The sequence below is a fragment of the Fundulus heteroclitus genome, unplaced genomic scaffold (assembly GCF_011125445.2).
Source record: "Fundulus heteroclitus isolate FHET01 unplaced genomic scaffold, MU-UCD_Fhet_4.1 scaffold_44, whole genome shotgun sequence".
Lineage (NCBI taxonomy): Eukaryota > Metazoa > Chordata > Actinopteri > Cyprinodontiformes > Fundulidae > Fundulus > Fundulus heteroclitus.
The window spans coordinates 2885769-2910697 of NW_023396857.1; the positions used below are offsets into that span (position 1 = coordinate 2885769).

The 24929-nt window shown below is 47.8% G+C and overlaps 2 protein-coding genes across 15 annotated transcripts in view; one reads left to right on the forward strand and one right to left on the reverse strand.

The window, feature by feature from the left end:
- LOC118560504 overlaps nt 1-3202 on the forward strand; it is a 6199-nt gene extending 2997 nt beyond the window's left edge. Inside the window, exons 3-5 of the mRNA XM_036131468.1 lie at nt 279-377; nt 492-1132; nt 1345-3202. Coding sequence (XP_035987361.1) covers nt 279-377; nt 492-1132; nt 1345-1715 — 1111 coding nt within the window. The 3' untranslated portion in view covers nt 1716-3202. The remainder of the gene's footprint in view (nt 1-278; nt 378-491; nt 1133-1344) is intronic.
- si:cabz01090165.1 (LRR and FN3 domain-containing protein) overlaps nt 1-24929 on the reverse strand; it is a 286173-nt gene that overhangs the window by 158564 nt on the left and 102680 nt on the right. For 11 of the 14 annotated variants that reach the window (XM_036131567.1, XM_036131570.1, XM_036131569.1 and 8 more), the window contains one exon: nt 16503-16625. The exons of the other annotated variants lie outside the window; for them this stretch is intronic. The gene's annotated coding sequence lies outside the window, so the exon portion shown is untranslated. The remainder of the gene's footprint in view (nt 1-16502; nt 16626-24929) is intronic. 14 annotated transcript variants of the gene reach the window in all.

The window sequence follows — 24929 nt, forward strand, 5'->3', positions numbered from 1 at the left end:
CGTTCTGCAGCTTCAGGTTCTCTCAGCTCATCGTTCTGCAGCTTCAGGTTCTCTCATCGTCTGCAGCTCCAGGTTCTCTCAGCTCATCGTTCTGCAGCTCCAGGTTCTCTCAGCTCATCGTTCTGCAGCTTCAGGTTCTCTCATCGTTCTGCAGCTCCAGGTTCTCTCAGCTCATCGTTCTGCAGCTTCAGGTTCTCTCAGCTCATCGTTCTGCAGCTTCAGGTTCTCTCAGCTCATCGTTCTGCAGCTTCAGGTTCTCTCAGTTCATCGTTCTGCAGCTTCAGGTTCTCTCAGTTCATCGTTCTGCAGCTCCAGGTTCTCTCAGCTCATCGTTCTGCAGCTCCAGGTTCTCTCAGCTCATCGTTCTGCAGCTTCAGGTTCTCTCATGGTTCTGCAGCTCCAGGTTCTCTCAGCTCATCGTTCTGCAGCTTCAGGTTCTCTCAGCTCATCGTTCTGCAGCTTCAGGTTCTCTCATCGTTCTGCAGCTCCAGGTTCTCTCAGCTCATCGTTCTGCAGCTTCAGGTTCTCTCAGCTCATCGTTCTGCAGCTTCAGGTTCTCTCAGCTCATCGTTCTGCAGCTTCAGGTTCTCTCAGCTCATCGTTCTGCAGCTTCAGGTTCTCTCAGTTCATCGTTCTGCAGCTTCAGGTTCTCTCAGTTCATCGTTCTGCAGCTCCAGGTTCTCTCAGCTCATCGTTCTGCAGCTCCAGGTTCTCTCAGCTCATCGTTCTGCAGCTCCAGGTTCTCTCAGCTCATCGTTCTGCAGCTTCAGGTTCTCTCAGCTCATCGTTCTGCAGCTTCAGGTTCTCTCATCGTTCTGCAGCTCCAGGTTCTCTCAGCTCATCGTTCTGCAGCTTCAGGTTCTCTCAGTTCATCGTTCTGCAGCTCCAGGTTCTCTCAGCTCATCGTTCTGCAGCTCCAGGTTCTCTCAGCTCATCGTTCTGCAGCTTCAGGTTCTCTCAGCTCATCGTTCTGCAGCTTCAGGTTCTCTCATCGTTCTGCAGCTCCAGGTTCTCTCAGCTCATCGTTCTGCAGCTTCAGGTTCTCTCAGCTCATCGTTCTGCAGCTTCAGGTTCTCTCAGCTCATCGTTCTGCAGCTTCAGGTTCTCTCAGCTCATCGTTCTGCAGCTTCAGGTTCTCTCAGTTCATCGTTCTGCAGCTTCAGGTTCTCTCAGTTCATCGTTCTGCAGCTCCAGGTTCTCTCAGCTCATCGTTCTGCAGCTCCAGGTTCTCTCAGCTCATCGTTCTGCAGCTCCAGGTTCTCTCAGCTCATCGTTCTGCAGCTTCAGGTTCTCTCAGCTCATCGTTCTGCAGCTTCAGGTTCTCTCATCGTTCTGCAGCTCCAGGTTCTCTCAGCTCATCGTTCTGCAGCTTCAGGTTCTCTCAGTTCATCGTTCTGCAGCTCCAGGTTCTCTCAGCTCATCGTTCTGCAGCTCCAGGTTCTCTCAGCTCATCGTTCTGCAGCTTCAGGTTCTCTCAGCTCATCGTTCTGCAGCTTCAGGTTCTCTCATCGTTCTGCAGCTCCAGGTTCTCTCAGCTCATCGTTCTGCAGCTTCAGGTTCTCTCAGCTCATCGTTCTGCAGCTTCAGGTTCTCATGGCTGCAGCAGATCTCCTCTTGCCGACCCTGTGAACGTCCCTGGATGCGTTGCAAACTTTCCTAAAGCGTGTATAGCTGTGGATATCTGTAGCTTGGAGGCTGATATTTTTCCACAATGAGAAGTTTTGGTGCGTTTCTGAATGTTCTGCAAAAGCAGGATGTAAATGAGCAAATATGAGGGTACCGGGCAGATCAAGGTCATTTCTGGTCTCAGAGCCACTATTACTGATGTTAGGAACACTGACATGAAATCAAGATGCCTCCACAAAGGTTTATCTTATCCAGCAAGTTACTGCTGCACTTTATTTTTAGATTCCTTCTTATAATAGATCTGCTTGTTTCTCTGTTGATTTGGACACATCCTGTGAAACTCTGCCGCTCACAAACACTCAGGCAGAGGAGGAACAACGATCATTCTTCACCAAAAAGCATCAAATATGGAGAATAAAAATACAGAACCAGAATCTCTTTCCTACAATTACTTCATCTGCACACATGAGGAGGCGTTGGAAGACCAGGTCTCTGCTTCCTTTAACACCGAATAAAGCCGTGTGTATAGAAAACGTTGTTAAAGTATAAAGCAGCTTTAGAATGTGATTAGAGTCCAGATGAAAACCTCCATCTTGTTGTGCTTGAGGACTTAAAGAAAGACATTTGCTGAGGAGACCATCTCTGCAGGCAGGACCTCCATCCGCCTCCAGCCGTGTGAGCTGATTCGCTGAGGATGCTGGGAGGATTCCTCCGACAGACATGGCAGCTAGCGAGAACAAAGTAGAAGGAGAAGGAGGACACAGAGGACTGAGATAAAAAAACAGGATCTAAGGACGGACCTCAAAGTTAAACCTCATTAAATGAGGCTGAGATCAACAAAAGGAAGGAGTTTAATTCTCCCTCTGGCCTCTAAGAGAAATTAAATCTGACCTTTTGGGCTGTGAATGGTGAGTCATTAGAGCAACACAAAGAAAAACACGAGTCATGAGCAGAAGACACGACTCTTACTTCTGTGGTTCCACCACCAGGCTGCCTCTTCTACAAACCCTCAGCTGTCAAGCCGCCCAGGAGAAACCAGAAGTTAACTTCCAGAACGTCACTAAATAAAAAAGAAATAATGCTTCCTTCCTCCACTGAGCCAAAATGGCCACCAGTTTATTTTATTCTAACTCACATCTACCAGTTATGTCAAGCAGACGTCTCTCCAGATCCAGTCATGTCCCCCATGTCTCCCCTCATGTGCTACAAGCCCCGCCTCTCATGCATCTGGGGCCAATCAGCTCTGCTGCTGATTGTGACGCCACAGCCGTGTAGCCAATCAGATTTCTGTCACAGCGTGAAGCCACACTCAGGACCAGCTTCAGAAACCAGCACCATCAGCAGCGTTGTCTTCTGCACCACGCTGAGTAGAGATCTCCACGACGTTCAGGACGTCTCCATGAAACACGTCACGGCTAAAGGTTTTAGAAACAGCAGGCAGAGGAAGACTGAGAAGTGATTATCCGTCACCTTCTGGACTCACAGCTTTCTGTAAGACTTTATGTTGAAGGATTCAGGAATTACAGCCTTTTTAAGTCAGGTCCAGTTTCTCTGCAGCACGTTTCAGCAGCCAGGCGGTTAACAGCTGCAGCGTTCTGATCCACTTTTTAGGCAGAGCTGTGAAAACGCGCTGCAGTGATCAGTTCTACTAAAGATAAACATGGATTAGTTTCTCCACATCCTGCTGACACATCAGTCCTTTAATACATTTGAAATTTACGGAAGTGCAGCCAATTCTGGTTTTAACCTCCAAAGAAATGATGTGTTCTTGTTTCATTATTCAGCCCACTAAGAAAAAGCCCAAATAAATAATTAAGAAACAGCTGGAAGTTAATAAGACGGAAGTGTGCATGCTGGGTTATACCTGAGGTTCCAGGTAGACCATACACCGCAGACCAGGCTTCAGATAATAACTAACCGAGCCAACTTTATTTATACGCCTTTAACAACAGCACAACTGGCCAAATGCTGAACAGAAATCATACACAAGCCTTACAGCACGAATAGAAGGAGACACGCAAAAGATGTGAAGCCACTCAAACTAAAGTAGGCGCTCTCATGCTGAGTCAAAAGCCAATGAAAAAAGATGAGTTTCAAAGCAGATTTAAGAATCCACAGTGAAGAAGCCTGTCTGAAGTTCACTGGTGGTGAGTTCAAAGCCTTGCAGCTGCAGCAGAGAAAGCTCTGTAACCTTTGAACTCCTGCAGCGTCCTCATGCCCTGAGCCAGAGGGCCCAGCTCTACAGAACAACCCAGGAGATCCAGGACTGAATCGTCTTTTTGTCATTGAAATTAAGTTAAGAGTCATCCAGGCTCTAACTTCTTCAAGGCATGCTAACAATGATTGCACGGAGCGGGGGTCCTCTCTTTAAAGACAAAATAAATCTGACAGCCATTAGTGTAAAAGCCACATTTGTGCTTCTTAAAAAATGTAGCCAAGGGAAGCTGATGCATCAAAATGGCAGAGGCCTCAGAACTGAGCCCTGTGGGACGCCGCAGGGAGGAGAAAGAGAGGAAAACTCCCCTTTAACAGGGAGGAGAACCTCCAGCAGAACCAGAACCAGGCTCAGTGTGAACGCTCATCTGCCTCCACCCACTGGGGCTTAGAGAAGACAGAGCAGAGACACAGAAAGCTCAGAAGCTCACATTGACCCAGGAGTACTTTCTATGTTAGAGAAGACAGAGCAGAGACACAGAAAGCACAGAAGCTCACATTGACCCAGGAGTACTTTCTATGTTAGAGAAGACAGAGCAGAGACACAGAAAGCACAGAAGCTCACATTGACCCAGGAGTACTTTCTATGGTAGATGGTAATAGTGGATGATCTGCCTCCTCTGATGATGTCACAGCTAACAGAACACCAAACCAGGTGTAATCATGTCTTCTGTCTGAAAACTGTCGCTGTAGAAAAGTCATCATAGAGTCAGAGAGCACAGGTCTCCATGGCAGACAGTGGTCCACACACCTTCAGCACCATAGCTGTCAGGGACAAACATAAGGGAACCCAACTCTAACATTCTCTTCATGTTTGATCAGAGCTTAGACTTCTCAGAAGCATTTGTTTAATTCCCACTTGGTGAAAATGCTCCTATGTAAAATCAACTTAGATGCTTTCACAGTGAGACATATGAAGGGGTTGAGTATTTTTCATTGGTATCAACAAAAAATCCCAAGAGCCAGCTTCTGCAGCAGAGGATCGGAACGCCAAGGTCCCCGCCCTCTACTGCCACCCATTGCACAATGCACCCGGGCTCAGCCCGAAGAGGTGACATGGGTCCCCCTGGAGGAGAGGTGATGTGGAATGTCACCTCTCTGGTGGGGAAGGATCCTGAGTGCGAGGTTGAGAGGTGTGCTGCTGACCTCTTCTCGGGACGTCGTGTTTCGGTGGGCGGACTACTTTGAAGATCTCCTTAATCCCACCAACACGTCTTCCATTGCGGAAGCAGAGCCTGAGGACTCTGGGTCGGGTACTCCCATCTCTGGTACTGAGGTTGTTAAAAAGCTCCTCGGTGGCAAGGCCCCGGGGTTGGATGAGATTCGCCCTGAGTACCTTAAGGCTCTGGATGTTGTGGGGCTGTGTTGGTTAACGCGGCTCTGCAACATTGCGTGGACATCGGGGGCAGTTCCCCTGGATTGGCAGACTGGGGTGGTGGTCCCCCTATTTAAAAAGGGGGACCGGAGGGTGTGTTCCAACTACAGAGGAATCACACTCTTAAGCATCCCTGGTAAGGTCTATTCAGGGGTTCTGGAAAGGAGGGTCCGTCGGATAGTCGAATCTCGGATTCAGGAAGAGCAGTGTGGTTTTGGTCCTGGCCGTGGAACACTGGACCAGCTCTATACCCTCAGCAGGATTCTTGAGGGGGCATGGGAGTTTGCCCAACCAGTCTACATGTGCTTTGTGGATCTGGAGAAGGCATTCGACCGTGTCCCCCGGGGGATCCTGTGGGGGGTACTCCGGGAGTATGGAGTACCGGACCCTTTAATAAGGGCTGTCAGGTCTCTGTACGACCGGTGTCAGAGTCTGGTCCGCATTGCCGGCAGTAAGTCGGACTCGTTTCCGGTGAGAGTTGGACTCCGCCAAGGTTGCCCTTTGTCACCGATTCTGTTCATAACTTTTATGGACAGAATTTCTAGGCGCAGCCAAGGTGTTGAGGGGATCCGTTGTGGTGGCCTTAGGATTGCGTCTCTGCTATTCGCGGATGACGTGGTCCTATTGGCTTCATCAGGGCGTGATCTACAGCTCTCACTGGAGCGGTTCACAGCCGAGTGCGAAGCGGCCGGGATGAAAATCAGTGCCTCCAAATCCGAGACCATGGTCTTGAACCGGAAAAGGGTAGAGTGCCTTCTCCGGGTTGGGGAGGATGTGCTGCCCCTAGTGGAGGAGTTCATGTATCTTGGGGTCTTGTTCACGAATGAGGGGAAGATGGAGCGGGAGATCGACAGGCGGATTGGTGCAGCGTCTGCTGTGAAGCGGGCGCTGTACCGATCCGTTGTGGTGAAGAGAGAGCTGAGCCAAAAGGCGAAGCTCTCGATTTACCGGTCGATCTACGTTCCTACCCTCATCTATGGTCACGAGCTTTGGGTCGTGACCGAAAGAATGAGATCCCGGATCCAAGCGGCTGAAATGAGTTTTCTCCGTAGTGTGTCTGGGCTCTCCCTTAGAGATAGGGTGAGGAGCTCAGTCATCCGGGGAGGACTCAGAGTAGAGCCGCTGCTCCTCCACGTCCAGAGGAGCCAGGTGAGGTGGCTCGGGCATCTGGTCAGGATGCCTCCTGGACGCCTCCCTGGTGAGGTGTTCCGGGCACGTCCCACCGGGAGGAGGCCCAGGGGAAGACCCAGGACACGCTGGAGGGACTATGTCTCTCTGCTGGCCTGGGAACGCCTTGGGATTCCTCCTGAGGAGCTGGCCCAAGTGGCCGGGGAGAGGGACGTCTGGGCCTCCCTACTGAAGCTGCTACTCCCACGACTCGACCCCAGATAAGCGGAAGAAAACGGACGGACGGACGGACGGATCACAAAAAAATGATAATTCTATTGTTTGTTTATTTGAAAAACTGACATTTTCCACTGCAGGCTTGCAGACATCCAGGCAGATGTACAGGAACCGGTCCGGTTCTGTCAGCAAAGCCTTTCCTCAAGTGTGGATTTTGTTCTTAGCTTCAAGATGTGCCGTAAATCCACGTGAAAGAGAAACCAAGCTGGGAACACACCTGCAGGTGAAAACAGTCGGCCATGTTGTCTTCAGAAGCAACATTAATCAGCGAGGAACGAAGGGCCGAGTGATGCAGAACCCAATTAGCAGGAAGAAAGGCTCCTTACTGGCTGGTAATGCCTGTCATCCAGTACATTTGTTTATAATCGCTTCTTTCAGTCTGATTAGAAAATAAACAAGGAAGGACGATTACCATTGTCTGATGGATCTGTAGTCATGAAGGACAGTTTAGGGCCATGCTGTTATTACCAGTGCTGCTGCAGGATGCTGCCTGCATCTGTAATAAATAATTTATTAATTATTACCAATTTAAATGAACACAAAGTTCCCCAAATATGAAATAACCTGCAGGTCTGGTGAGTGCTGCGGTTAAGGCAGGATATTCTGCCAGGTTCTTGGCTGTGGTCCTTTTCTCTGTCACATCTGTATTCTATCTCTTTTCTATACCAGGGTTACTGACAGTTTAACCAGAATCAATATTTCATCTCTCCTCATAAATAGTAAACACTGTAAGAGATGCATGGTGGTGAAACGAGGCCCTAAAACAATAAACTGTCATAAATATCCAATAAAAACAGAAAATTACAAAGTGGGTACAGGCTGTGATGGTGGCAGTGGCAAAGCTAATGATCGTTTACCAGCATTTACATTTTGCTGCCTCCAAATCAGCTGCAGTGCGTCTCATTAGCAGTCGGCACCCCGTGTCCAAAGTTACTGATCATCTCTAAGAGCAAACATGCAGCAGAGAATATTCTAGTTTACTGAAACAATGAAGGCAACACGACTCAGATCAGCAGCTTTGATCCACACACAGCTCAGATTAACAGGAGGGATGATGGAGGGATGATGGAGGGATGGATGGATGGATGGAGGGATGGATGGATGGATGGATGGATGGATGGATGGATGGATGGATGGATGGATGGAGGAATGGATGGACGGATGGATGATGGATGGATGGATGGATGATGGATGGATGGATGGATGGATGGAGGGATGGATGGATGGATGATGGATGGATGGATGGATGGATGGATGGATGGATGATGGATGGATGGATGGATGGATGGATGGATGGATGGATGATGGATGGATAGATGATGGATGGATGGATGAATGGAAGGATGGATGGATGGATGGATGGATGATGGATGGATAGATGATGGATGGATGGATGAATGGATGGATGGATGGATGGATGAATGGATGGATGGATGGATGGATGGATGGATGGATGGATGGATGGATGGATGGATGGATGGATGATGGATGGATAGATGATGGATGGATGGATGAATGGATGGATAGATGATGGATGGATGGATGAATGGATGGATGGATGGATGATGGATGGATGGATGATGGATGGATGGATGAATGGATGGATGGATGGATGATGGATGGATGGATGATGGATGGATAGATGATGGATGGATGGATGAATGGATGATGGATGGATGGATGGATGGATGGATGGATGGATGGATGGATGGATGATGGATGGATGGATGGATGGATGGATGATGGATGGATAGATGATGGATGGATGGATGATGAATGGATGGATGGATGGATGGATGGATGGATGGATGGATGGATGATGGATGGATGGATGGATGGATGATGGATGGATGGATGGAGGGATGGATGGATGGATGATGGATGGATGGATGATGGATGGATGGATGGATGGATGGACTCCAGCGCCTCCTGTCTCCTGAACCAGGAACCAGCTCTCGTCCATTCCTTCATTTTTCAGCAAGAAAACTGGTGAGAGGGAGAAAAGCTGCTAAAATCAATCAAAAAAGGTTCAAAAATAGAACAAGTGGACTTTTATTCTGAAGGTGAAGAATGGATGGAGGCCAAACGAAGTGCAGTTGTTGTTTTTTTAACCTTTCTGGGCTGATGATGACCTGACTGAGAATCTTCACCAGCATCCTCCTAAGATTAACCCTTTAAGGACCAAGGGAAGCAAAACTAAAACCATTTAAGGGCAGAACAACCACGGTTCTTCCCTCAAACACAGAGAAGGTTTTAACTCTGTGTTTAGGAGAATAATAAGTTATGTTTTAATCTATTAACCTATTACTCTCACATGTTTATGATGCAGTCAATCCTCTCGGTTCTCCTCCAGGATCCGCCGCTATGATCCTGCCTGAACGTCTCTAAGTCAGACCGACTCCTCCAGCGTGAAGCGGTGAATTTCTCTGCCTCCCTCAGAGAACGTCTGCTCCTCTTAGATCCTTAGATGCAGGCGGGTTGTTCTCCTCCTCCAGGAGTTGAAGCAGCAGCACCGTTAGCAGATCTGTGGGCTCCTCAGGCCGTCCTTCACCGTAACTACTTCTCTCCTTCCGTCCTTCCTTCCTTCCTTCCTTCCTTCCTTCCTTCCTTCCTTCCTGTTCTCCTCCTCCATGAGTTGAAGCAGCAGCAGCGTTAGCAGATCTGTGGGCTCCACAGGCCGTCCTTCACCGTAACTAAAGACTAAAAATCCAGAAGAAACAGGAGAAACCAAACAAAGTCTAAATCTGAAGGCTCAACCTGATGATGCTGCAGGTTAATCCTGGAAGAGCTGATGGCTTCCTTCCTTCCTTCCTTCCTTCCTTCCTTCCTTCCTTCCTTCCTTCCTTCCTTCCTTCCTTCCTTCCTTCCTTCCTTCCTTCCTTCCTTCCTTCCGGAGGACCAGGCAGGAGGAAGGAGGAAGGACGGTCGGCCGGATTCCGACGTCCTGCCCAGACGAACCGCAGCCCGCCTAAGATTCCTGGACCATCCTATCCTACATTCTTCGCCGGCCCTTCCTTCCCTCCCTTCCCCTCCTCATTCCTCCTTCCTTCCTTCCTTCCTTCCTTTCTTCCCTCCTTCCTTCCTTCCTTCCTTCCTTCCTTCCTTCCTTCCTTCCCTCCTTCCCTGAGCTCTGATGTGTGTCGGTGTTTCTTTAAGGGAACGCTGCAGATACTCAGCGGACCGACCAGGAGATGCAGCCCACGGCATCATGAAGGCGGTCTCTTTCCCCCCCCCCCCCATGGGGACACGGCGGGCCTATTTGTCCTCTCAGTGTCTCAGCTGTATGGATTGTCAGCCGGAGAGCCTGATTGGCTGAGTGTCGTGGTGAGACACTCGTGCTGCTCTCTTATCTCTTGAAGCAGTAATTATCTCATATTTATTATTCATCATAGACTCTTTGATCATGCAACTTTTCATTATCATTCACTCGGCAGAGAGATGGATAATAAAGAATGGAGAGGAGCAATAAAGGAAGGACTTGAAAGACTAGAGATTATCTGAAAGGACGGATGAACTGAGACTGAGGGACGAGAAAAAGAAGAGAGAAAACATGTGAAAGACAAGAAGGAAGATGATAAGGACTAACAGAGCAGCGATAGACAACCGCCTTAAAAACCAGATGAAATGGAAGTAAAGCGGGAGAAAAAACACAGAATGAAAGAAAATCCAAGAAGGAAAGAAAGGCAATATTTGAGAGGAAAGCAATTAGAGCTGACTGACTTGAACTGAAAATCTCTGGAGAATAATTCAAAGTGCTGAGAGCAAATTAATAACATCCGACCATGATGTGAAAACACAAACATTCAGCAAACGGATCCAGGAGGACTGACTTCAGTCACGTTAACACCACCCATGGAAACTAGCTGATTAACCGTTAGCTCAGGCTAACTGCTGCCGTTCCCCGAGTTAGAAGCTCCTTCTGCTGCCACAGAAATGCTCCATAAACCGCTCAGAACCACTCAGAACCACTCAGAACCACACAGAACCACACAAAACCACACAGAACCCCACAGAACCGCTCAGAACCACTCAGAACCACACAGAACCACTCAGAACCACACAGAACCACTTCAGTCCAGCAAACGGATCCAGGAGGACTGACTTCAGTCACGTTAACACCAACCATGGAAACTAGCTGGTTAACCGTTAGCTCAGGCTAACTGCTGCCGTTCCCCGAGTTAGAAGCTCTGACCACACAGAACCACACAGAACCCCACAGAACCACACAGAACCACTCAGAACCACTCAGAACCACTCAGAACCGCTGCTGCTACTACTGCAGAACACTTCTGGGTTCTGACTGCACAGCTTCAACCAGGAGGTCCGTTCAGTCAACCCTGCTCCAGAACCAAGCGGTACGTTTTTAAGAGGCTAAAAGCTGCGGTTTAAACTCATGATCTAAATATTATTCTGCTATAAATCCTTGATTTCTACCGGCAGACTCATTCAGACACGGCTTCTGGTTTACGGGACAGACCCGGTCTAATTAAAGCCTTCGTTAAGGCCAGACTGTAAAACCTTCAGCCACCAAATTCAGTCTGTTTGCTGTGAAGCTCAACATCTTTGTCTCATGTTGTGTTTTGGCCTTTCAGTCGGACCTGGTGGAAATACGCTGCTTAGAAATGTAAAGTTTACAGCAGGTCAGGTTCTACAGAACCTCCAGAGTTCTGATCATCATGTGGACCTGGACCTGGATGGACCTCCTGCAGACCTACCAGGACATGGACGTCCACCTGGACTGACAAGCTGGACCAGGAGAGCATTTACTGCTAGAAATGTCATCAAAACGCATAAAACTTTAAATGTTGAGGTTTCCACATTAAGTACGAGGAACGGCGGCCATGTTGTTTTCCACTGGAGGAAATTTGATCGTCACATGATCCGGTGGAAACCTGCCAAGTAATCGTCCAAATAAACGTAGAGCTGAAGTGTAACGAGGAACCAAACTGTGGCGACGCCCCCTGGTGGACATACCTGGATGTCAAAGCCGGATGAAGAAGCTTCACATTTAACCGCTTATAACTTTGCAGCTTTTATAATGAACAAAAAGCTGTGATAAGGAAAAGAAAAGGCATTAAAACCTGGGACTGCCACTGGACTGTAAATGTGATGTTTAATAAAGATCTGTGGAGTTTCTCTGGGTCAGTTTTCTCTGTGCACATTTTAATTAGAGTTCAGTATAACTGGATTAAAGCATAAAGCCAAACTGATGATGCCAGAGTCACACACAGATTCATGGCTGCAGCCGCTGACTGAGCAGAATGCTCCTCACAGTTATCCTCACAGCCTGATCAGCCCTGAGGAACGCCACCGTCTGCTGGGGGGACACTCCATCAGCTGAGCGGTCACATTCCCAGCCCTCCAGCAGACCCCCGGTCCAGGCCCTAAGCTTGAATTGTGGGTTTAGATGATGGGCCGTTTCAGTAGAACCACAGAGAGATGATCACATTCATCAGGATTAAAAACTAAAATGATAAAGACAAAAGTCCTCTGGGCAGATAAAACACCCGCCAGGGCCGGATAAAGCTGCAATGGGGCCCACAGCAGAAATGTGCTAAATAGCTAACATCATGGATATACAGAGATTGTTTCCTTTGTGTGTGGCTAATGATCAGTGAATCCAACTGCAATTATAAACTAAGCTTATTAACATTCACTAGTGGCTAACTCAGTTTCACAACTGGTTAAAGCTTTTATGGTATAATATAATATATATAATATAATATGATTGAACTTGATTTTGTAAAGTGCCTTGAGATGACATGTTTCATGATTTGGCGCTATATAAATAAAATTTAATTGAATTGAAAATTGAATGGTAAATAACTGCTAATTAATAAAGCCAATGCTAGTTATAATCGTTAAAGGCTTGTAGACGTTAATCACAACCATTTGGAAAAATATTTTGTTGTCGCTTACCTTTGACAAGAATAACATTAAAAGTTAGAATATCAAATTATAATTATTAATAATACACAACAAGTCCAATTAATAAAGAGAAGACAGAGAGTAGGGTTAGATAAGTTGGAGTCCACGCTGAAGAGAAACGCTGCTGAAGCAAATGCAGAAGATTTGGACAAAGCGGGGAAATGTTGGTAGATAGTAGAAATGAGACCAAACGGTGGATTCAGGTGTTATTGGAGGAAAGATGATGGAGACCAGAATCTGCAAGCCAACAGCGACGTTAGGACATGGAAACATGGTGTTTGGGCCGCCTTTCAGCAGCTTCTGGGCAGACGTCAGGAGTGAAAGAAGAACAGAGGAACTAAGACGCTGCTGCCTTCTGCCAGCACGATGAAGATGGAACAAGGACGTCTTCCTCAGTGGGACAGGTGAGGACACACCGGCCGGCTGCACAGAAACAAAATAAAGCAGCTGCAGAGGCCCAGAGCAGAAAGGACTAGTGCTTAGAACCCTGCAGAAGCCTCAACATCTGAGGAGGGTTTCTGATGAAGAACGGGTCAGAACCACAGCTGAGCCATGCAGCGTCACCAAGCAGAACCAACGTTCCACAGGAGCGCTCGCTTAGAGGTCTGTGTACGTGGGTCGGTTGCTACCAGCAGGGGGCGCCCTCTGCTGGCCTGCGGACCCTAAGCTCCCTCCGTGTTAGCACATACCTTGGGCCGGCTGTGCACGGCACGCCATGCAGCATAATGTGCTGATGTCAGCGTCCTGCTGGGCCTGCATGTGTCGGCTGCAGATGGAGTGAGACGAGTGGAAGTGCAGAACGAGGGATTGCTTCTCAGCAGGTATTCTCCTCAGTTATTCCCTCATTTGCCCATTTTAACAGTGCTGCAGTCAAACAGACGCCATGTTAAGGTGAAGATGTGGTGCAAACTGGAAGCTGCTTCTCCGTCTCATACTTTCTGAAATTATGACATTTTACGATGGATGAGCACCAAGAAAAGTTGGAGCTAAAATTAGCCTGCAGAAGAGAAGAAGCGCCACGTTAAAATCTCTCAGATGTGTTAATAAGTTTGTCCTAAAATGCACCATCAGCAGAGGCTGCCCCTCCTCTTCATCTTCCTCGCCCCACTCTAATCAGATTACATACATATAAGGAAACAAGCAACTCCCTGCGGGGGCTGCGACTCACTCTGCTCTACTTTCAGCAGAAATGTTGCACTGTGGGGTTTCCAGCAGCAGGGAATCTGTGTGCTTCTGCATATTTCCATATGTAATGGTGGTCTGTGAGGAGGACCACTGAGGCGATGAAGAGCGAGGCAGCGCTTAGGTGAGGGACGTGGGGAGTGCAGGATCTCCCATGATCCTCGTGTCTAATCTTGATCCACCCACACAAACACTGTGAGTGCTCTCCTTCCTCCTCCTGCATATTAATCACATCACAGAGCAGGAGAGGAGCAAAACATTATGACCAGCCATTGTTGGTCCCAGCCTCAGATAAACATAAACTTCCTCTTCTCAGTTTCCTGCTTGATTTGTCTTAGAATGAGAAAAGAAGACATCAGGTGAGTTAAGCTATTGTTCGTGCTTCATCCCCCTTCCTCCTCCTCCTCCTCCTCCTCCTCCTCCTCCTCCTCTTGGGGCTGCTGGTATATTTAGCATTGAACATCCAGCATGAAGAGTTCTCGTTTCCCTCAGCTGAACAGCAACCAGCACAACATGGAGGTGTTAGCGCTGAACCTGAAGAACCGTGGTTCCGACTGAGAACCATGAGACGGAGCGGACCTGGAGGAACCAGGATGAAGAAGTCTTTGCTTGCTTTTATTTCTCTTTCACTGCAAACAGATAAAAATTGAAAATCCCAGAGCTGAGGCTGGAAGGTTTCTGCCAACGATCCGATCCATCAGAGCAGCAAATGCAGGCAGAACCGCTCAAAGATGATCCAGAACCGCTGAAGGTTCTGGTTCAGCAGAAGATGATACGACAGGATGAAGCAGGGAAATGATCCTTGACTACATCAGATAATAAACTCCTTTATGGTCCCACAACGGGGACAAAGACAGAGACACACGTTCTAGTGGTGGAAAACAAGCTAACACCAGTCTCTGTATTTTTAGATGTTTTTTTATTCTGTTCTGACGTTGGTTCTCACATTATGTTTTATCCTTTTGTACGGTGGCCTTGAGTGTCCACAAAGGTGCCTTTTAAATAAAATGCGTTATTATTATTATTATTATTATTATTATTATTATTATTATTATTATTATTATTATTATTATTATTATTATTATTATTATTATCTCCTCTACAGTTAGTTCTAAAGCAGCAGAGGACGAGCTTTATGTGAGAGGCCACAAATAAAAGTACAAAAATAAATGGCAATGTAAATATTGCACAATTATTGATAACAGTAGAAAACCAGTGGAGAGAAAAGAACTTCTGCCTGTTTACAGAACAACGTGAGAAAATATGCATGATGACACAGCAGCACCTGGAAGTAGCTGAGGTGAAGGCTTGAGACCAAAGTCCAGTTCAGCTCAGTGCAGAATGAGAATGATGCTTCTGAGCCTTTCAGTCGCTCTACGCTTTGCACAATTATGTATTTATGACCATTTCCTGCAACCAGCCTTTCATGTTTCCTGCACATTTAACCTGCAGCAGAACCAGTTGGATCTCCAGCTGGGCCAGGCTGACACACGGTGGTACGGATCAGCACCTCATGAGCACAACTGCTACACAATCAGAGCAAGCTGGACCCAACGATCAGAGAACTTCACGTATTCTCCTGCTGAGCAGAACCTTCACTCCCCTCAGCATCCAGGATGCTTGAGGCTGGAAGTGACACGGAGACAGAGCCAAGGCAGCCAACCAGCATGCAGAGGACGCTAAGTGTAGTTTGACTTAAAATCACAAACATGACACTAAAACAGCCTGACTTTATCAGAAACTTTCCTACCATCACGTCTGCTGATGATCACCAGATTAACAGGTTATACTAATTGCTGTAAAGCTTAAATCCTCTGCTGCGTAAAGCTGATGGTGGAACCTTTGGCTCTGCTCTGACAATCAGGAGGGAACTGGGCTTCAGCGATCCCAGATTTGCTGATCAATGATGCTGACGGAGGTTAGACTCCAGGCGTTCTGCTACACCCTACAGGGACAGTCACCCCCCCTCCCCTCCCCTCTGGGTCCTGGACTAAGTGGGCGCTCCCCATGCGTCAGCTTCTTTCTCACCTGACTCCTCCTGGTCCTCCTCCGTCCTCTGACAGTCGATGTGAGCGCACCGCCTCAGAGGAATCTTAACACGCCGCTGCCACCGGCTTCACTTTTTAGTTTTTTTAATGTGTCCTACATCAGTGGACTCAGATTTTTTCACAGGTCTTTGGGTTTTTTCTACATGTCACCATTTCACCATGAAAAACCAACCAGCCGAGCCATTTTAACCCACATGGTGCATGGACCATGTCTGGTAGAACCTGAGGAGGAACCTGGTACCAGACCTTCAGGTGCAGCTGGAATCTAGAACGGGGAATTGCTGCTGGCGATGGCACGGTTTTAGAAATGTGAATCTTTTTGCCGTCTTGATTCCTTCCTCTGTGTGCTCCAGCTCTGACCCTTCCTTCCTCCAGCTCCTGTCCTCCTCCACCCTGGATTCCTGCTACTGTGGAGGACAAGTCAGGCTAAGCTGGCTAAACGACCCGTTCCAAAGATTTAATGAGGTCTGCTGCCTGGATGAAATGTCTGGGATCAGTAAGGGTCACTGAGTGAGAAAATGAGACAGTTCCTCTCCATGATGTCACAGGAACGTCTTTAAGGGCTGAAGAACCAGACAAATGTCACAAACCTGATGAGATTAATAGAATAAAATAGAATATAATGTTTTCCAGAGACCGTCATGCTCTGTTTTGGGTCTTTATGGTTACTGTGGAGTTCATTTCCAGAGAGACGCGCTGCACTGAGACGATCAGACCAAACCTACCGAGCTTCTGTGGGAGGCAGGGCGTCAGCAGCAGGAGTCGGTGCGCTCAGCATGCGTTGAGATTGCAGTCACATCCCCGCTGCAGGACCACGGGACGCTGAGCTAACAAGGACACCTTCTCACCTGAGCAGCAGACACACAGGAGAGAAATGTCAACATGTTGCATCATTCATTGATCAGCATTCAGTACAAGTCCTCCTGTCTTCTGGCCCTCACTCCACCACTCCTCCTTCCCTCACAGGACGTTCCTCACTGGCCCAGCAGAACCTCACAGAGAACAGCACATGCTGCAGATGTTACTGTGTCCAGCTGTGGCGTTGGGGGGATCCGTGAATAAAGGGGGCGTCTGGTTCTGGCCTTTTCTCTAACAAACGAGTCCAGCTGCAGCGGTTCTGGTTCTGGCCTCACAGGTTCTACCAGAGCTACCGGCCATGGTGGCTCTGGAGGAGCTGCAGGGATTCACAGCTCAGGTGGGACGGTATTCCCAAAGGGTAAATACTAGTCATACTTTTTTTTCTTGTAAACCTCTGTGTGGCTGAAATGTAACGCTGAAGCGTTTATGAAACATTTTATTCTGTGAGAAAGAAGTTAAAACAGGTCAGATATGGAACCAGAGACACGCAACCAAACGGTCAAATTAAGACAACAGACGCATAAAACCAGAGAAAACAAATAATCATATCAGTGATGAAAGAATTCAGGAAAATCCATCAGAGACCTGCAGAAATACCAGGATCATTAATAAGTTCAGTAACAACACGATAATAAACGGGAAGAGCCAGTAAACAAAACCAGACCAAAAGGATTTTTTTCATTCATTTCCTCCAACAGAACAACAAGCAGGTCGGACCTGAGAGCAGCAGCGACTCATTCTGCTGCAGGCAGTCCGTCACCTTTGGCTTAAAGCTCAGCCTCAGTGAGCCTGATGGTTACAGCACAGAGTCCCCGGACCCCCCCCCCCGGTCCCCCCACCCCAGCCCCCCCACCCCCGCCCCGGCCCCTCCGCCCCGGAAAGGTCGGGCTGCTGGAGAAGACGATGAAGACAACGATGAAGACAACGACCAAGACAGCGGTAAGGAGGAGCTGATCAGGTGTCTCACCTGTCGCTGCTCTGACTGACAGCTGCTGAGGCATTAGCTGCTGGATTAGCATTAGCACGGCCTGCTGCTAAACAGAGAGGGATTAGCATTAGCACGTGCTAATGCGATAGGTTAGCAGATCAGCAGCAGCTATTCAGCCAGTAGCTGGAGGCAAAGCGATTAGCCGTGGAGTGACTCCATCCTGGAGATGATCTGGCTCCTGGGGGCCAAACGGGAGGATTTAAGATCAGAACGCTTAGAAAGCAGCGAGTGGAAAGATTAAAGGGCTTCCACCCAACATGTTTTATATTACGGGAGCTTCTCAGCAGAGTTCAGGTTCTGGACCGGCCCAAACTGACGTTCTCTCCTCAGAAACCCAGAGCAGGTTCTGTTGCTCTGTAAAGGGAACCTGCTAATGAGGAAGTTTAAGTGACAATTATCTGATGAAGGCAGCCCGGTACGTATTAACGCACAGATACAGATACATCCGTTCATACAGACATGATCATGCAGCCCAGCAGAACTCACCAAGCAGAACTTTTCCCACCATAAACACCTTTAATCAACCAGCTTTGCTCTAACGGAGCAGAAAAACTGACCTGGCTCCGTTGGAGCGGCCGGTTCCTAAATGTGGACTTTTCAGTTCTAACAGCATTTTATGGGCCTTCACCAAAGTACCGGCTCCACTCGTCTTCACTTCGGTCCAATTCAAGCCAAAACAGCCCAGTTCTGTCCAGCAGAATCAGAACCATTCAGTCCCAGTAGTACAAACCAGAGTAGGAAGTGGAAGCAGAACCTCAGAACCCGTTTTATCAGAACTGAGCTGGAAACAAAGCCACTTAGCAGCTAACGCTAATGAAACTAGAGCAAAGCATTCTGGGTCGGCTGGGTCACCAGAACTCAAAGCGAACTTTTCTAACACTCTGAGGTGCCGGCTGTGCAGCTTTCTCTGTAATTACAGACGGAGCGTCCCTCCTGCAACCACACAGGTCTGACTTACAGCAAAGCATGCTGGGTCACCGTCAGCGCCAACGTAGCGAGCGGATCTCAATGCTGCTGCAGGAAGGAGTCCTGCTGAGGAAATGACTGTCAGCTCCTCCACAAATCAGGACCTGTGTGAGGGACTGTGGAGAAAACTGCAGCTTTCCCCCAATCAGAGCAGATTTTACTGCTAACATGTTTAAGAAGCAGATCCTCCCCACAGAGACGGCCTCTCCTCTATCTGCATCAGCTTCCTTCCTGGTGGGATTCTTCCACGCGTTCTGGGACAGGAGCCTCCTAATAGCTGCAGATCCTCGTAGTTAATGGTTCCCCTCTTTCTGCTTTCCTAAACAGCCCTTAAGAAGCTGCTGACTCGTCATAACAGACAGCTCATACATGTTGTCCTTGTGAAGCTGCTTCATGCTCGGCGCCGTAATACTCAACGTTTACAGCTACATCATGAGACACGTGTGGAGAAATGATAAAAACTGTCATGATGCTGTGGGCTTTGTTGGAGAAAACTGAAAATACGAGCTCAGGATTAACTTCATCATGACTCGTGGTCACAGACCATTGAAGGTGGACACAGGCCCTCCTTCTCTTCTCTCCTTACAGAAGCTGCTTCTGGCCTGATCTTTCTGTCCTGGAGGCTTCACTGCTGCTACGATACCTCCATCTTCTCCATCCTCATCATCCGCCCATCTCTCCCTCACAGACGCAGCAACTGCAGGAGCTATTGCTGCAGCTGATGCTGTCTTCTGCTTTCCATCCCATAGATGTCTGCAGGCTCCCAGCTCATGTTGGGTTTTTAGTCAGACCCAAATGTAAGCAGAACCCGAAGCTTGACCAGAGGCAGAGACATGCAGGGACTGGTGTGAGGCGAGCAGCACATGGACGTGGTGAGAGTACCAGGAGAACCCAGCGGAGAGCAACTCAAACCAGGCAGCTTAGGGCGAGGGTGGAGAAGGACGGAGTAACCAGGTGAGCCAATCCGCTGGGAGCAGGAAGACTAACGAACACAAAGAGAGCTGGACTGAGACTGCTTAGATTAAAATGCACCTTTCCATCCATCCCTACAAAGTACATAGATCTATTTATCACACACATAAAACAATATTCATAATAATCTGTTTTGTCCATTCCAGTGAGACGTGTCCTCTGTCCCTTGGGGAGCAGTGGGCGGCCACTGGGTGGCGCTGGGGAGCGTTGTGTCTCTGGACTTTGTCCTCTTTGCAGATAGAAATCAGGAAGGATCGGGTGTTGGTGGTTAACTCCGTCCTGTCGCAGGAAGACACTTTAAATTAATCCAGCAAAGAAAGTGGAGGCTGTTCACCTCCATAAATCATGACTAAACTGGAAATGCTGGACATGAACGTCTGTCACCAAACATCTGAGCAGACGGAGAGTTGAGGGCAGAAAACTGGACCCTCCTGATTCCCCTTCAGGAGTTTTTAAAGCAGAGCTGAGCGTCAGACGCCATGAAACACGTGTTCCCACTAAGAGAAGACTTCCAGCACTCCTGAGTGACTGACAGCCACCATCTTTCCCTCAGTCACCATCTGCAACGGAGCGAGCATGCTGGGGAACATGATTAGCTGATAATGCCTGATTTACTGTAGATGCTCTGCGGCACACACAGGTGGAACAAACAGCGCTGATGGCTGCGCAGTCAGGAAACCCAGGAGTCAACATGAATTCACCCGCAGCGCTTCATCCGTCTGCGTGGACCTCCACATCCACGCTGCTGCAGACGCTCATGCTTCTGATCTCCAGGGGAGCGGCTCAGGTAGCTCAGTGGGCATCAGCTGCATCAGCTGCAAAAGTGATACTCTGCACCTAATGAAGCTTAGCCCTGATCCGGCATGGATCTGACATATACATGCAGCGAGCCTGCGTTAATCTGCTGACTAATCGGGTAATCCACTGACCATTTCCACAGGCCAAAGCTTCACTCCCAGGCCCTGTGGGTTCTTAGGCTAATGACAAAGGGAGGAGATTATTTAAATTAATCCTGTCACAGTCTGATCTGAGTCACAATGTGATATTACAAGCACACAGAAACAAGCCCTGCAGACAAAAGATGCTTAAAGAGATTTACTAAGATCTGTTAAACAGCAGGAAGAAAACAAGACATTATGAGTCGGATTTCTTCTTCTTCTTTTAAATTGGAGCAGCTGCTCCTTTAAGGGCGAATCAGCCAATCATCTGCCTCCATCTCTTCCACTCCTTTGTTCCCTATAATGTTGGTCAGTGGCAGGAAAGCCTGACTTCATCCCAGACTTCCTGTTAGGGCCACAGAGTCCTAGCCTGACAATGAGCTGGGAAGGCGGTACGACCGGTTAGAACCAAGCAGATAACTGCAGATGGACGTAAAAACTCCAAGCGACGCTCTGATTTTTAATTTGTAGTCCATGAAACATGTCACACTCTCCAGTGAACGATGATTTGCAGCTTTTATCAGAGGATGCATGTTTTACTCACACTTTCTTAGTCTTCCAAGGCACCAAGCAACAAAAATCTCCATAATTAGCAGAAAAGCGCTGTTGCATTATGGGTAATAGTGCTGCTGAGAGTGACGCATGGTAAAGTCCCGCCTCCTGCGCTGTGATTGGTGCGGTCTGTTTTGGGCCGGAGGGAACGAAGCCTCAGCAGACTGATTTACTGTAATCGGCTGCAGGCTGAAGGATTCCAGACCAGCACAGCAGGACTTCCTCTCTTCTCCTCGTTAACCGACCCTTTCCCTCATCAAACCGTCCTTTCACCTCTGGACGACCTTGGTACTCGTTAGGGCTGGACTATAATTCAGTAACGATAAATATCCATCGCCAGACGTATATCGATGATAGAAAAAAGGGTCAATAAAAAGTTCAATAGAATAAAAGCTTTCCTCCCTTATGCATTTTAGCCATGCAGGTTAATGTTACAATCATTACATTCTTCCAACCAATCACAACGCAGACCCAGGATTGCTCTGTCACCAAGCCCCGCCCCTTCAAAGAGCTCAGAGAGCGCGTGTTTTTTTTTTTTTTTGGTAAATGGTTGGTTGAATAAATGGTTGAGTTTGAATTCAGTGTTTGTGTGTCTGTTTCTAAAATAGGTCACTAAACACCAGGATAAAATGGCCAAGGCTGCACTTAAAATAAATGTTTTGTATTTGTTAATAATTATCGATGATAAGATCGATCAACATGATTTCTATGTTATCGATATGCTTTTTTTCTGTATGGTCCTGTATGGTCCTGTATGGTCCTGTATGGTTCTGTATGGTTCTGCAGCGCATGGTTCTGGCCCAGCACTGAAACTCCTTCAGCACCTTTAATCCTCGCTGCCTCGTCAGCTTCTCTTTCTTTTCCTTCATCACAGTGAGAGGGACAACACAAAATGCATGTGGCTGTTGGAGGAAGCTGGAGTACCCAGAGAGAACCCTGATGAACTAGGAGACGCTGAGATGTGTAAATAGAACCTAGCGGCCTCTTAAATCAGCCACATGCTGTCCAGGCTGCACGCTAAAGCCCTGATAGACACTCCTGTCGCAGCAGGAGCTCCTTCTGCTGGCATCAGAGCCACGGATGGACAAGTAATGAGAAGTATGAGAACTCGTTACCGTTTGCTGCATGTGAAAAACTGTTGACTCAACACTTCTCACATTTACAGGAAATAATTCAGAATCACAATCTGGGTTAAAGCTAAATATATTCAGCCAGTTCAGCTCAATTCTGTTTATTTATGAAGTTGGGTGTAACTACTTTTACTAGTTTTGAGCAACAAAATGTAGTTTTAGGAGTAGTTTACTGCCCTGTACCTTTGACTTACTGCAGTAACATTACTAAGAAGCACTGCTGGCCAGTTAACAACGTCTCCCTGACCCGGGTTGCTGTGGACCAGCTGATGCTCGGCTGAAGCTGGACGCATTGTGTCCTGAAGACGGCAGCGTGCTGCAGCTGACCGCCATGGACAGGTGGGAGTTGGAGGACGTTGTACGATGCAAACGTTGCAATCCAAAGTCAGATTCCTTGTTTGTGTCCTCAGACTTAGCAAATAAAGTTGATTCTGGTTCTGGTTCAGATCTCAAGCTGTTAACAAGGTCGGCTCTACCGGATGCTCCAGACAGGCTGGCTGAAAGCTTTCTGAGCAAACCCTCCAGGCTGCATGGAGTCATTAACTCAGACCATGGAAGAACAATAGAATCAGACTTTTTTAGACATTAAATTTACAACCTAAAATCAATTATGTGATTATTTTTTTTATTTTACAAAATTTATATCTGCAGAAATTTGCCTGCAAGCGTCTCGACCTTCTGGTGACTCAAGCCAGAGCAATTAGCACTAGATGGAGTCGAGCAGCTTTTAGCCAATCAGATTAGGCTCATCTGATCATGTGACACAACCATGAGTCTCTCAACGTTAGCTGCTAAGTGTCTTAATGAAGACGAGCGAGGAGGGTTTCTGTAAACTCCATCAACTGGCGGCCATTTTTTCAGTCTGATTAAATCCAATTTAATTCAATTCAATTTTATTTATATAGCACCAATTCCTGAAGCATTTCATCTTAAGGCACTTTACAAAGTTAAATGCAATCATATTATACAGATTAGGTGAGATTATACAGGTTGGTGAGAAAGTTTCCTCTCTAAGGAAACCCAGCAGGTTGCATCAAGTCTCTCCAAGCAGCATTCACTCCTCCTGAAAGAGCGTAGAGCCACAGTGGACAGTCGTCTGCATTGTTGATGGCTTTGCAGCAATCCCTCATACTGAGCATGCATGAAGCGACAGTGGAGAGGAAAACTCCCCTTTAACAGGGAGGAGAACCTCCAGCAGAACCAGAACCAGGCTCAGTGTGAACGCTCATCTGCCTCCACCCACTGGGGCTTAGAGAAGACAGAGCAGAGACACAGAAAGCACAGAAGCTCACATTGACCCAGGAGTACTTTCTATGTTAGAGAAGACAGAGCAGAGACACAGAAAGCTCAGAAGCTCACATTGACCCAGGAGTACTTTCTATGGTAGAGAAGACAGAGCAGAGACACAGAAAGCTCAGAAGCTCACATTGACCCAGGAGTACTTTCTATGTTAGAGAAGACAGAGCAGAGACACAGAAAGCACAGAAGCTCTCATTGACCCAGGAGTACTTTCTATGGTAGAGAAGACAGAGCAGAGACACAGAAAGCTCAGAAGCTCACATTGACCCAGGAGTACTTTCTATGTTAGAGAAGACAGAGCAGAGACACAGAAAGCTCAGAAGCTCACATTGACCCAGGAGTACTTTCTATGGTAGAGAAGACAGAGCAGAGACACAGAAAGCTCAGAAGCTCACATTGACCCAGGAGTACTTTCTATGTTAGAGAAGACAGAGCAGAGACACAGAAAGCACAGAAGCTCACATTGACCCAGGAGTACTTTCTATGTTAGAGAAGACAGAGCAGAGACACAGAAAGCACAGAAGCTCTCATTGACCCAGGAGTACTTTCTATGTTAGAGAAGACAGAGCAGAGACACAGAAAGCTCAGAAGCTCACATTGACCCAGGAGTACTTTCTATGGTAGAGAAGACAGAGCAGAGACACAGAAAGCTCAGAAGCTCACATTGATCCAGGAGTACTTTCTATGTTACATGGTAATAGAGGATGATCTGCTTCCACCCACTGGGGCTTAGAGAAGATCAGTGAAATGTTTGACTGACTGGTGACAGCTGGAGCGCCACCTGTCTGCAGAGGCTGTTATTTGGACCCGGAGGAAGATTTAGAATAATCTGTTGAACAGAAGACAGAGAGACAGGAGGAGCCCAGCAGCACTGACCCAGGAGTACTTTCCATGTGGGAGAAAAGTAAAAGGATAACGGCAGCATCTGCTTTAGTGGCTGCATCAAAGAGGGAAACGGCTGAGCTGATAAACTCTGAGCCAGTTTTAGGTCTAGATGATAAAAGAGAGCTCAGACGGTTAATATATGCACTCTGCATATTAGCCTCTAGGGATTTTAGAAGTTATGGAACGATGGACCGCTGAATGAATTTCAGCCAATGAGGGAAGGAGATCTGGATGCACTCTTCCCCACATGTTCCTGCAGCTTTCTCTGTGTCCTTGTTTCTGTGGGTAGGCCATAAATCCTCCGTCAGCCTGCAGTCAGCCGTCAGTCCTGACTGATGGCGGAGCGTTTGATGCTGTCAGGGTTTGATTGCTGCTGCCTTGTTATCTGTCACGCTGTCCAAGAGGAAACTCAATCTCAGTTTCAGCTGCAAAACTGCTTCCTGCGGCAACGCCCCCAAAAAGCAAACACAGCGCTGCTTTCGGTGGCGCATTGAGGCGGAGAAGCTGCCATTTGTCAGCGTCAGTCAGTGTCCAGGAGTGTGTGAGAACATGTCGCAGAAAGAG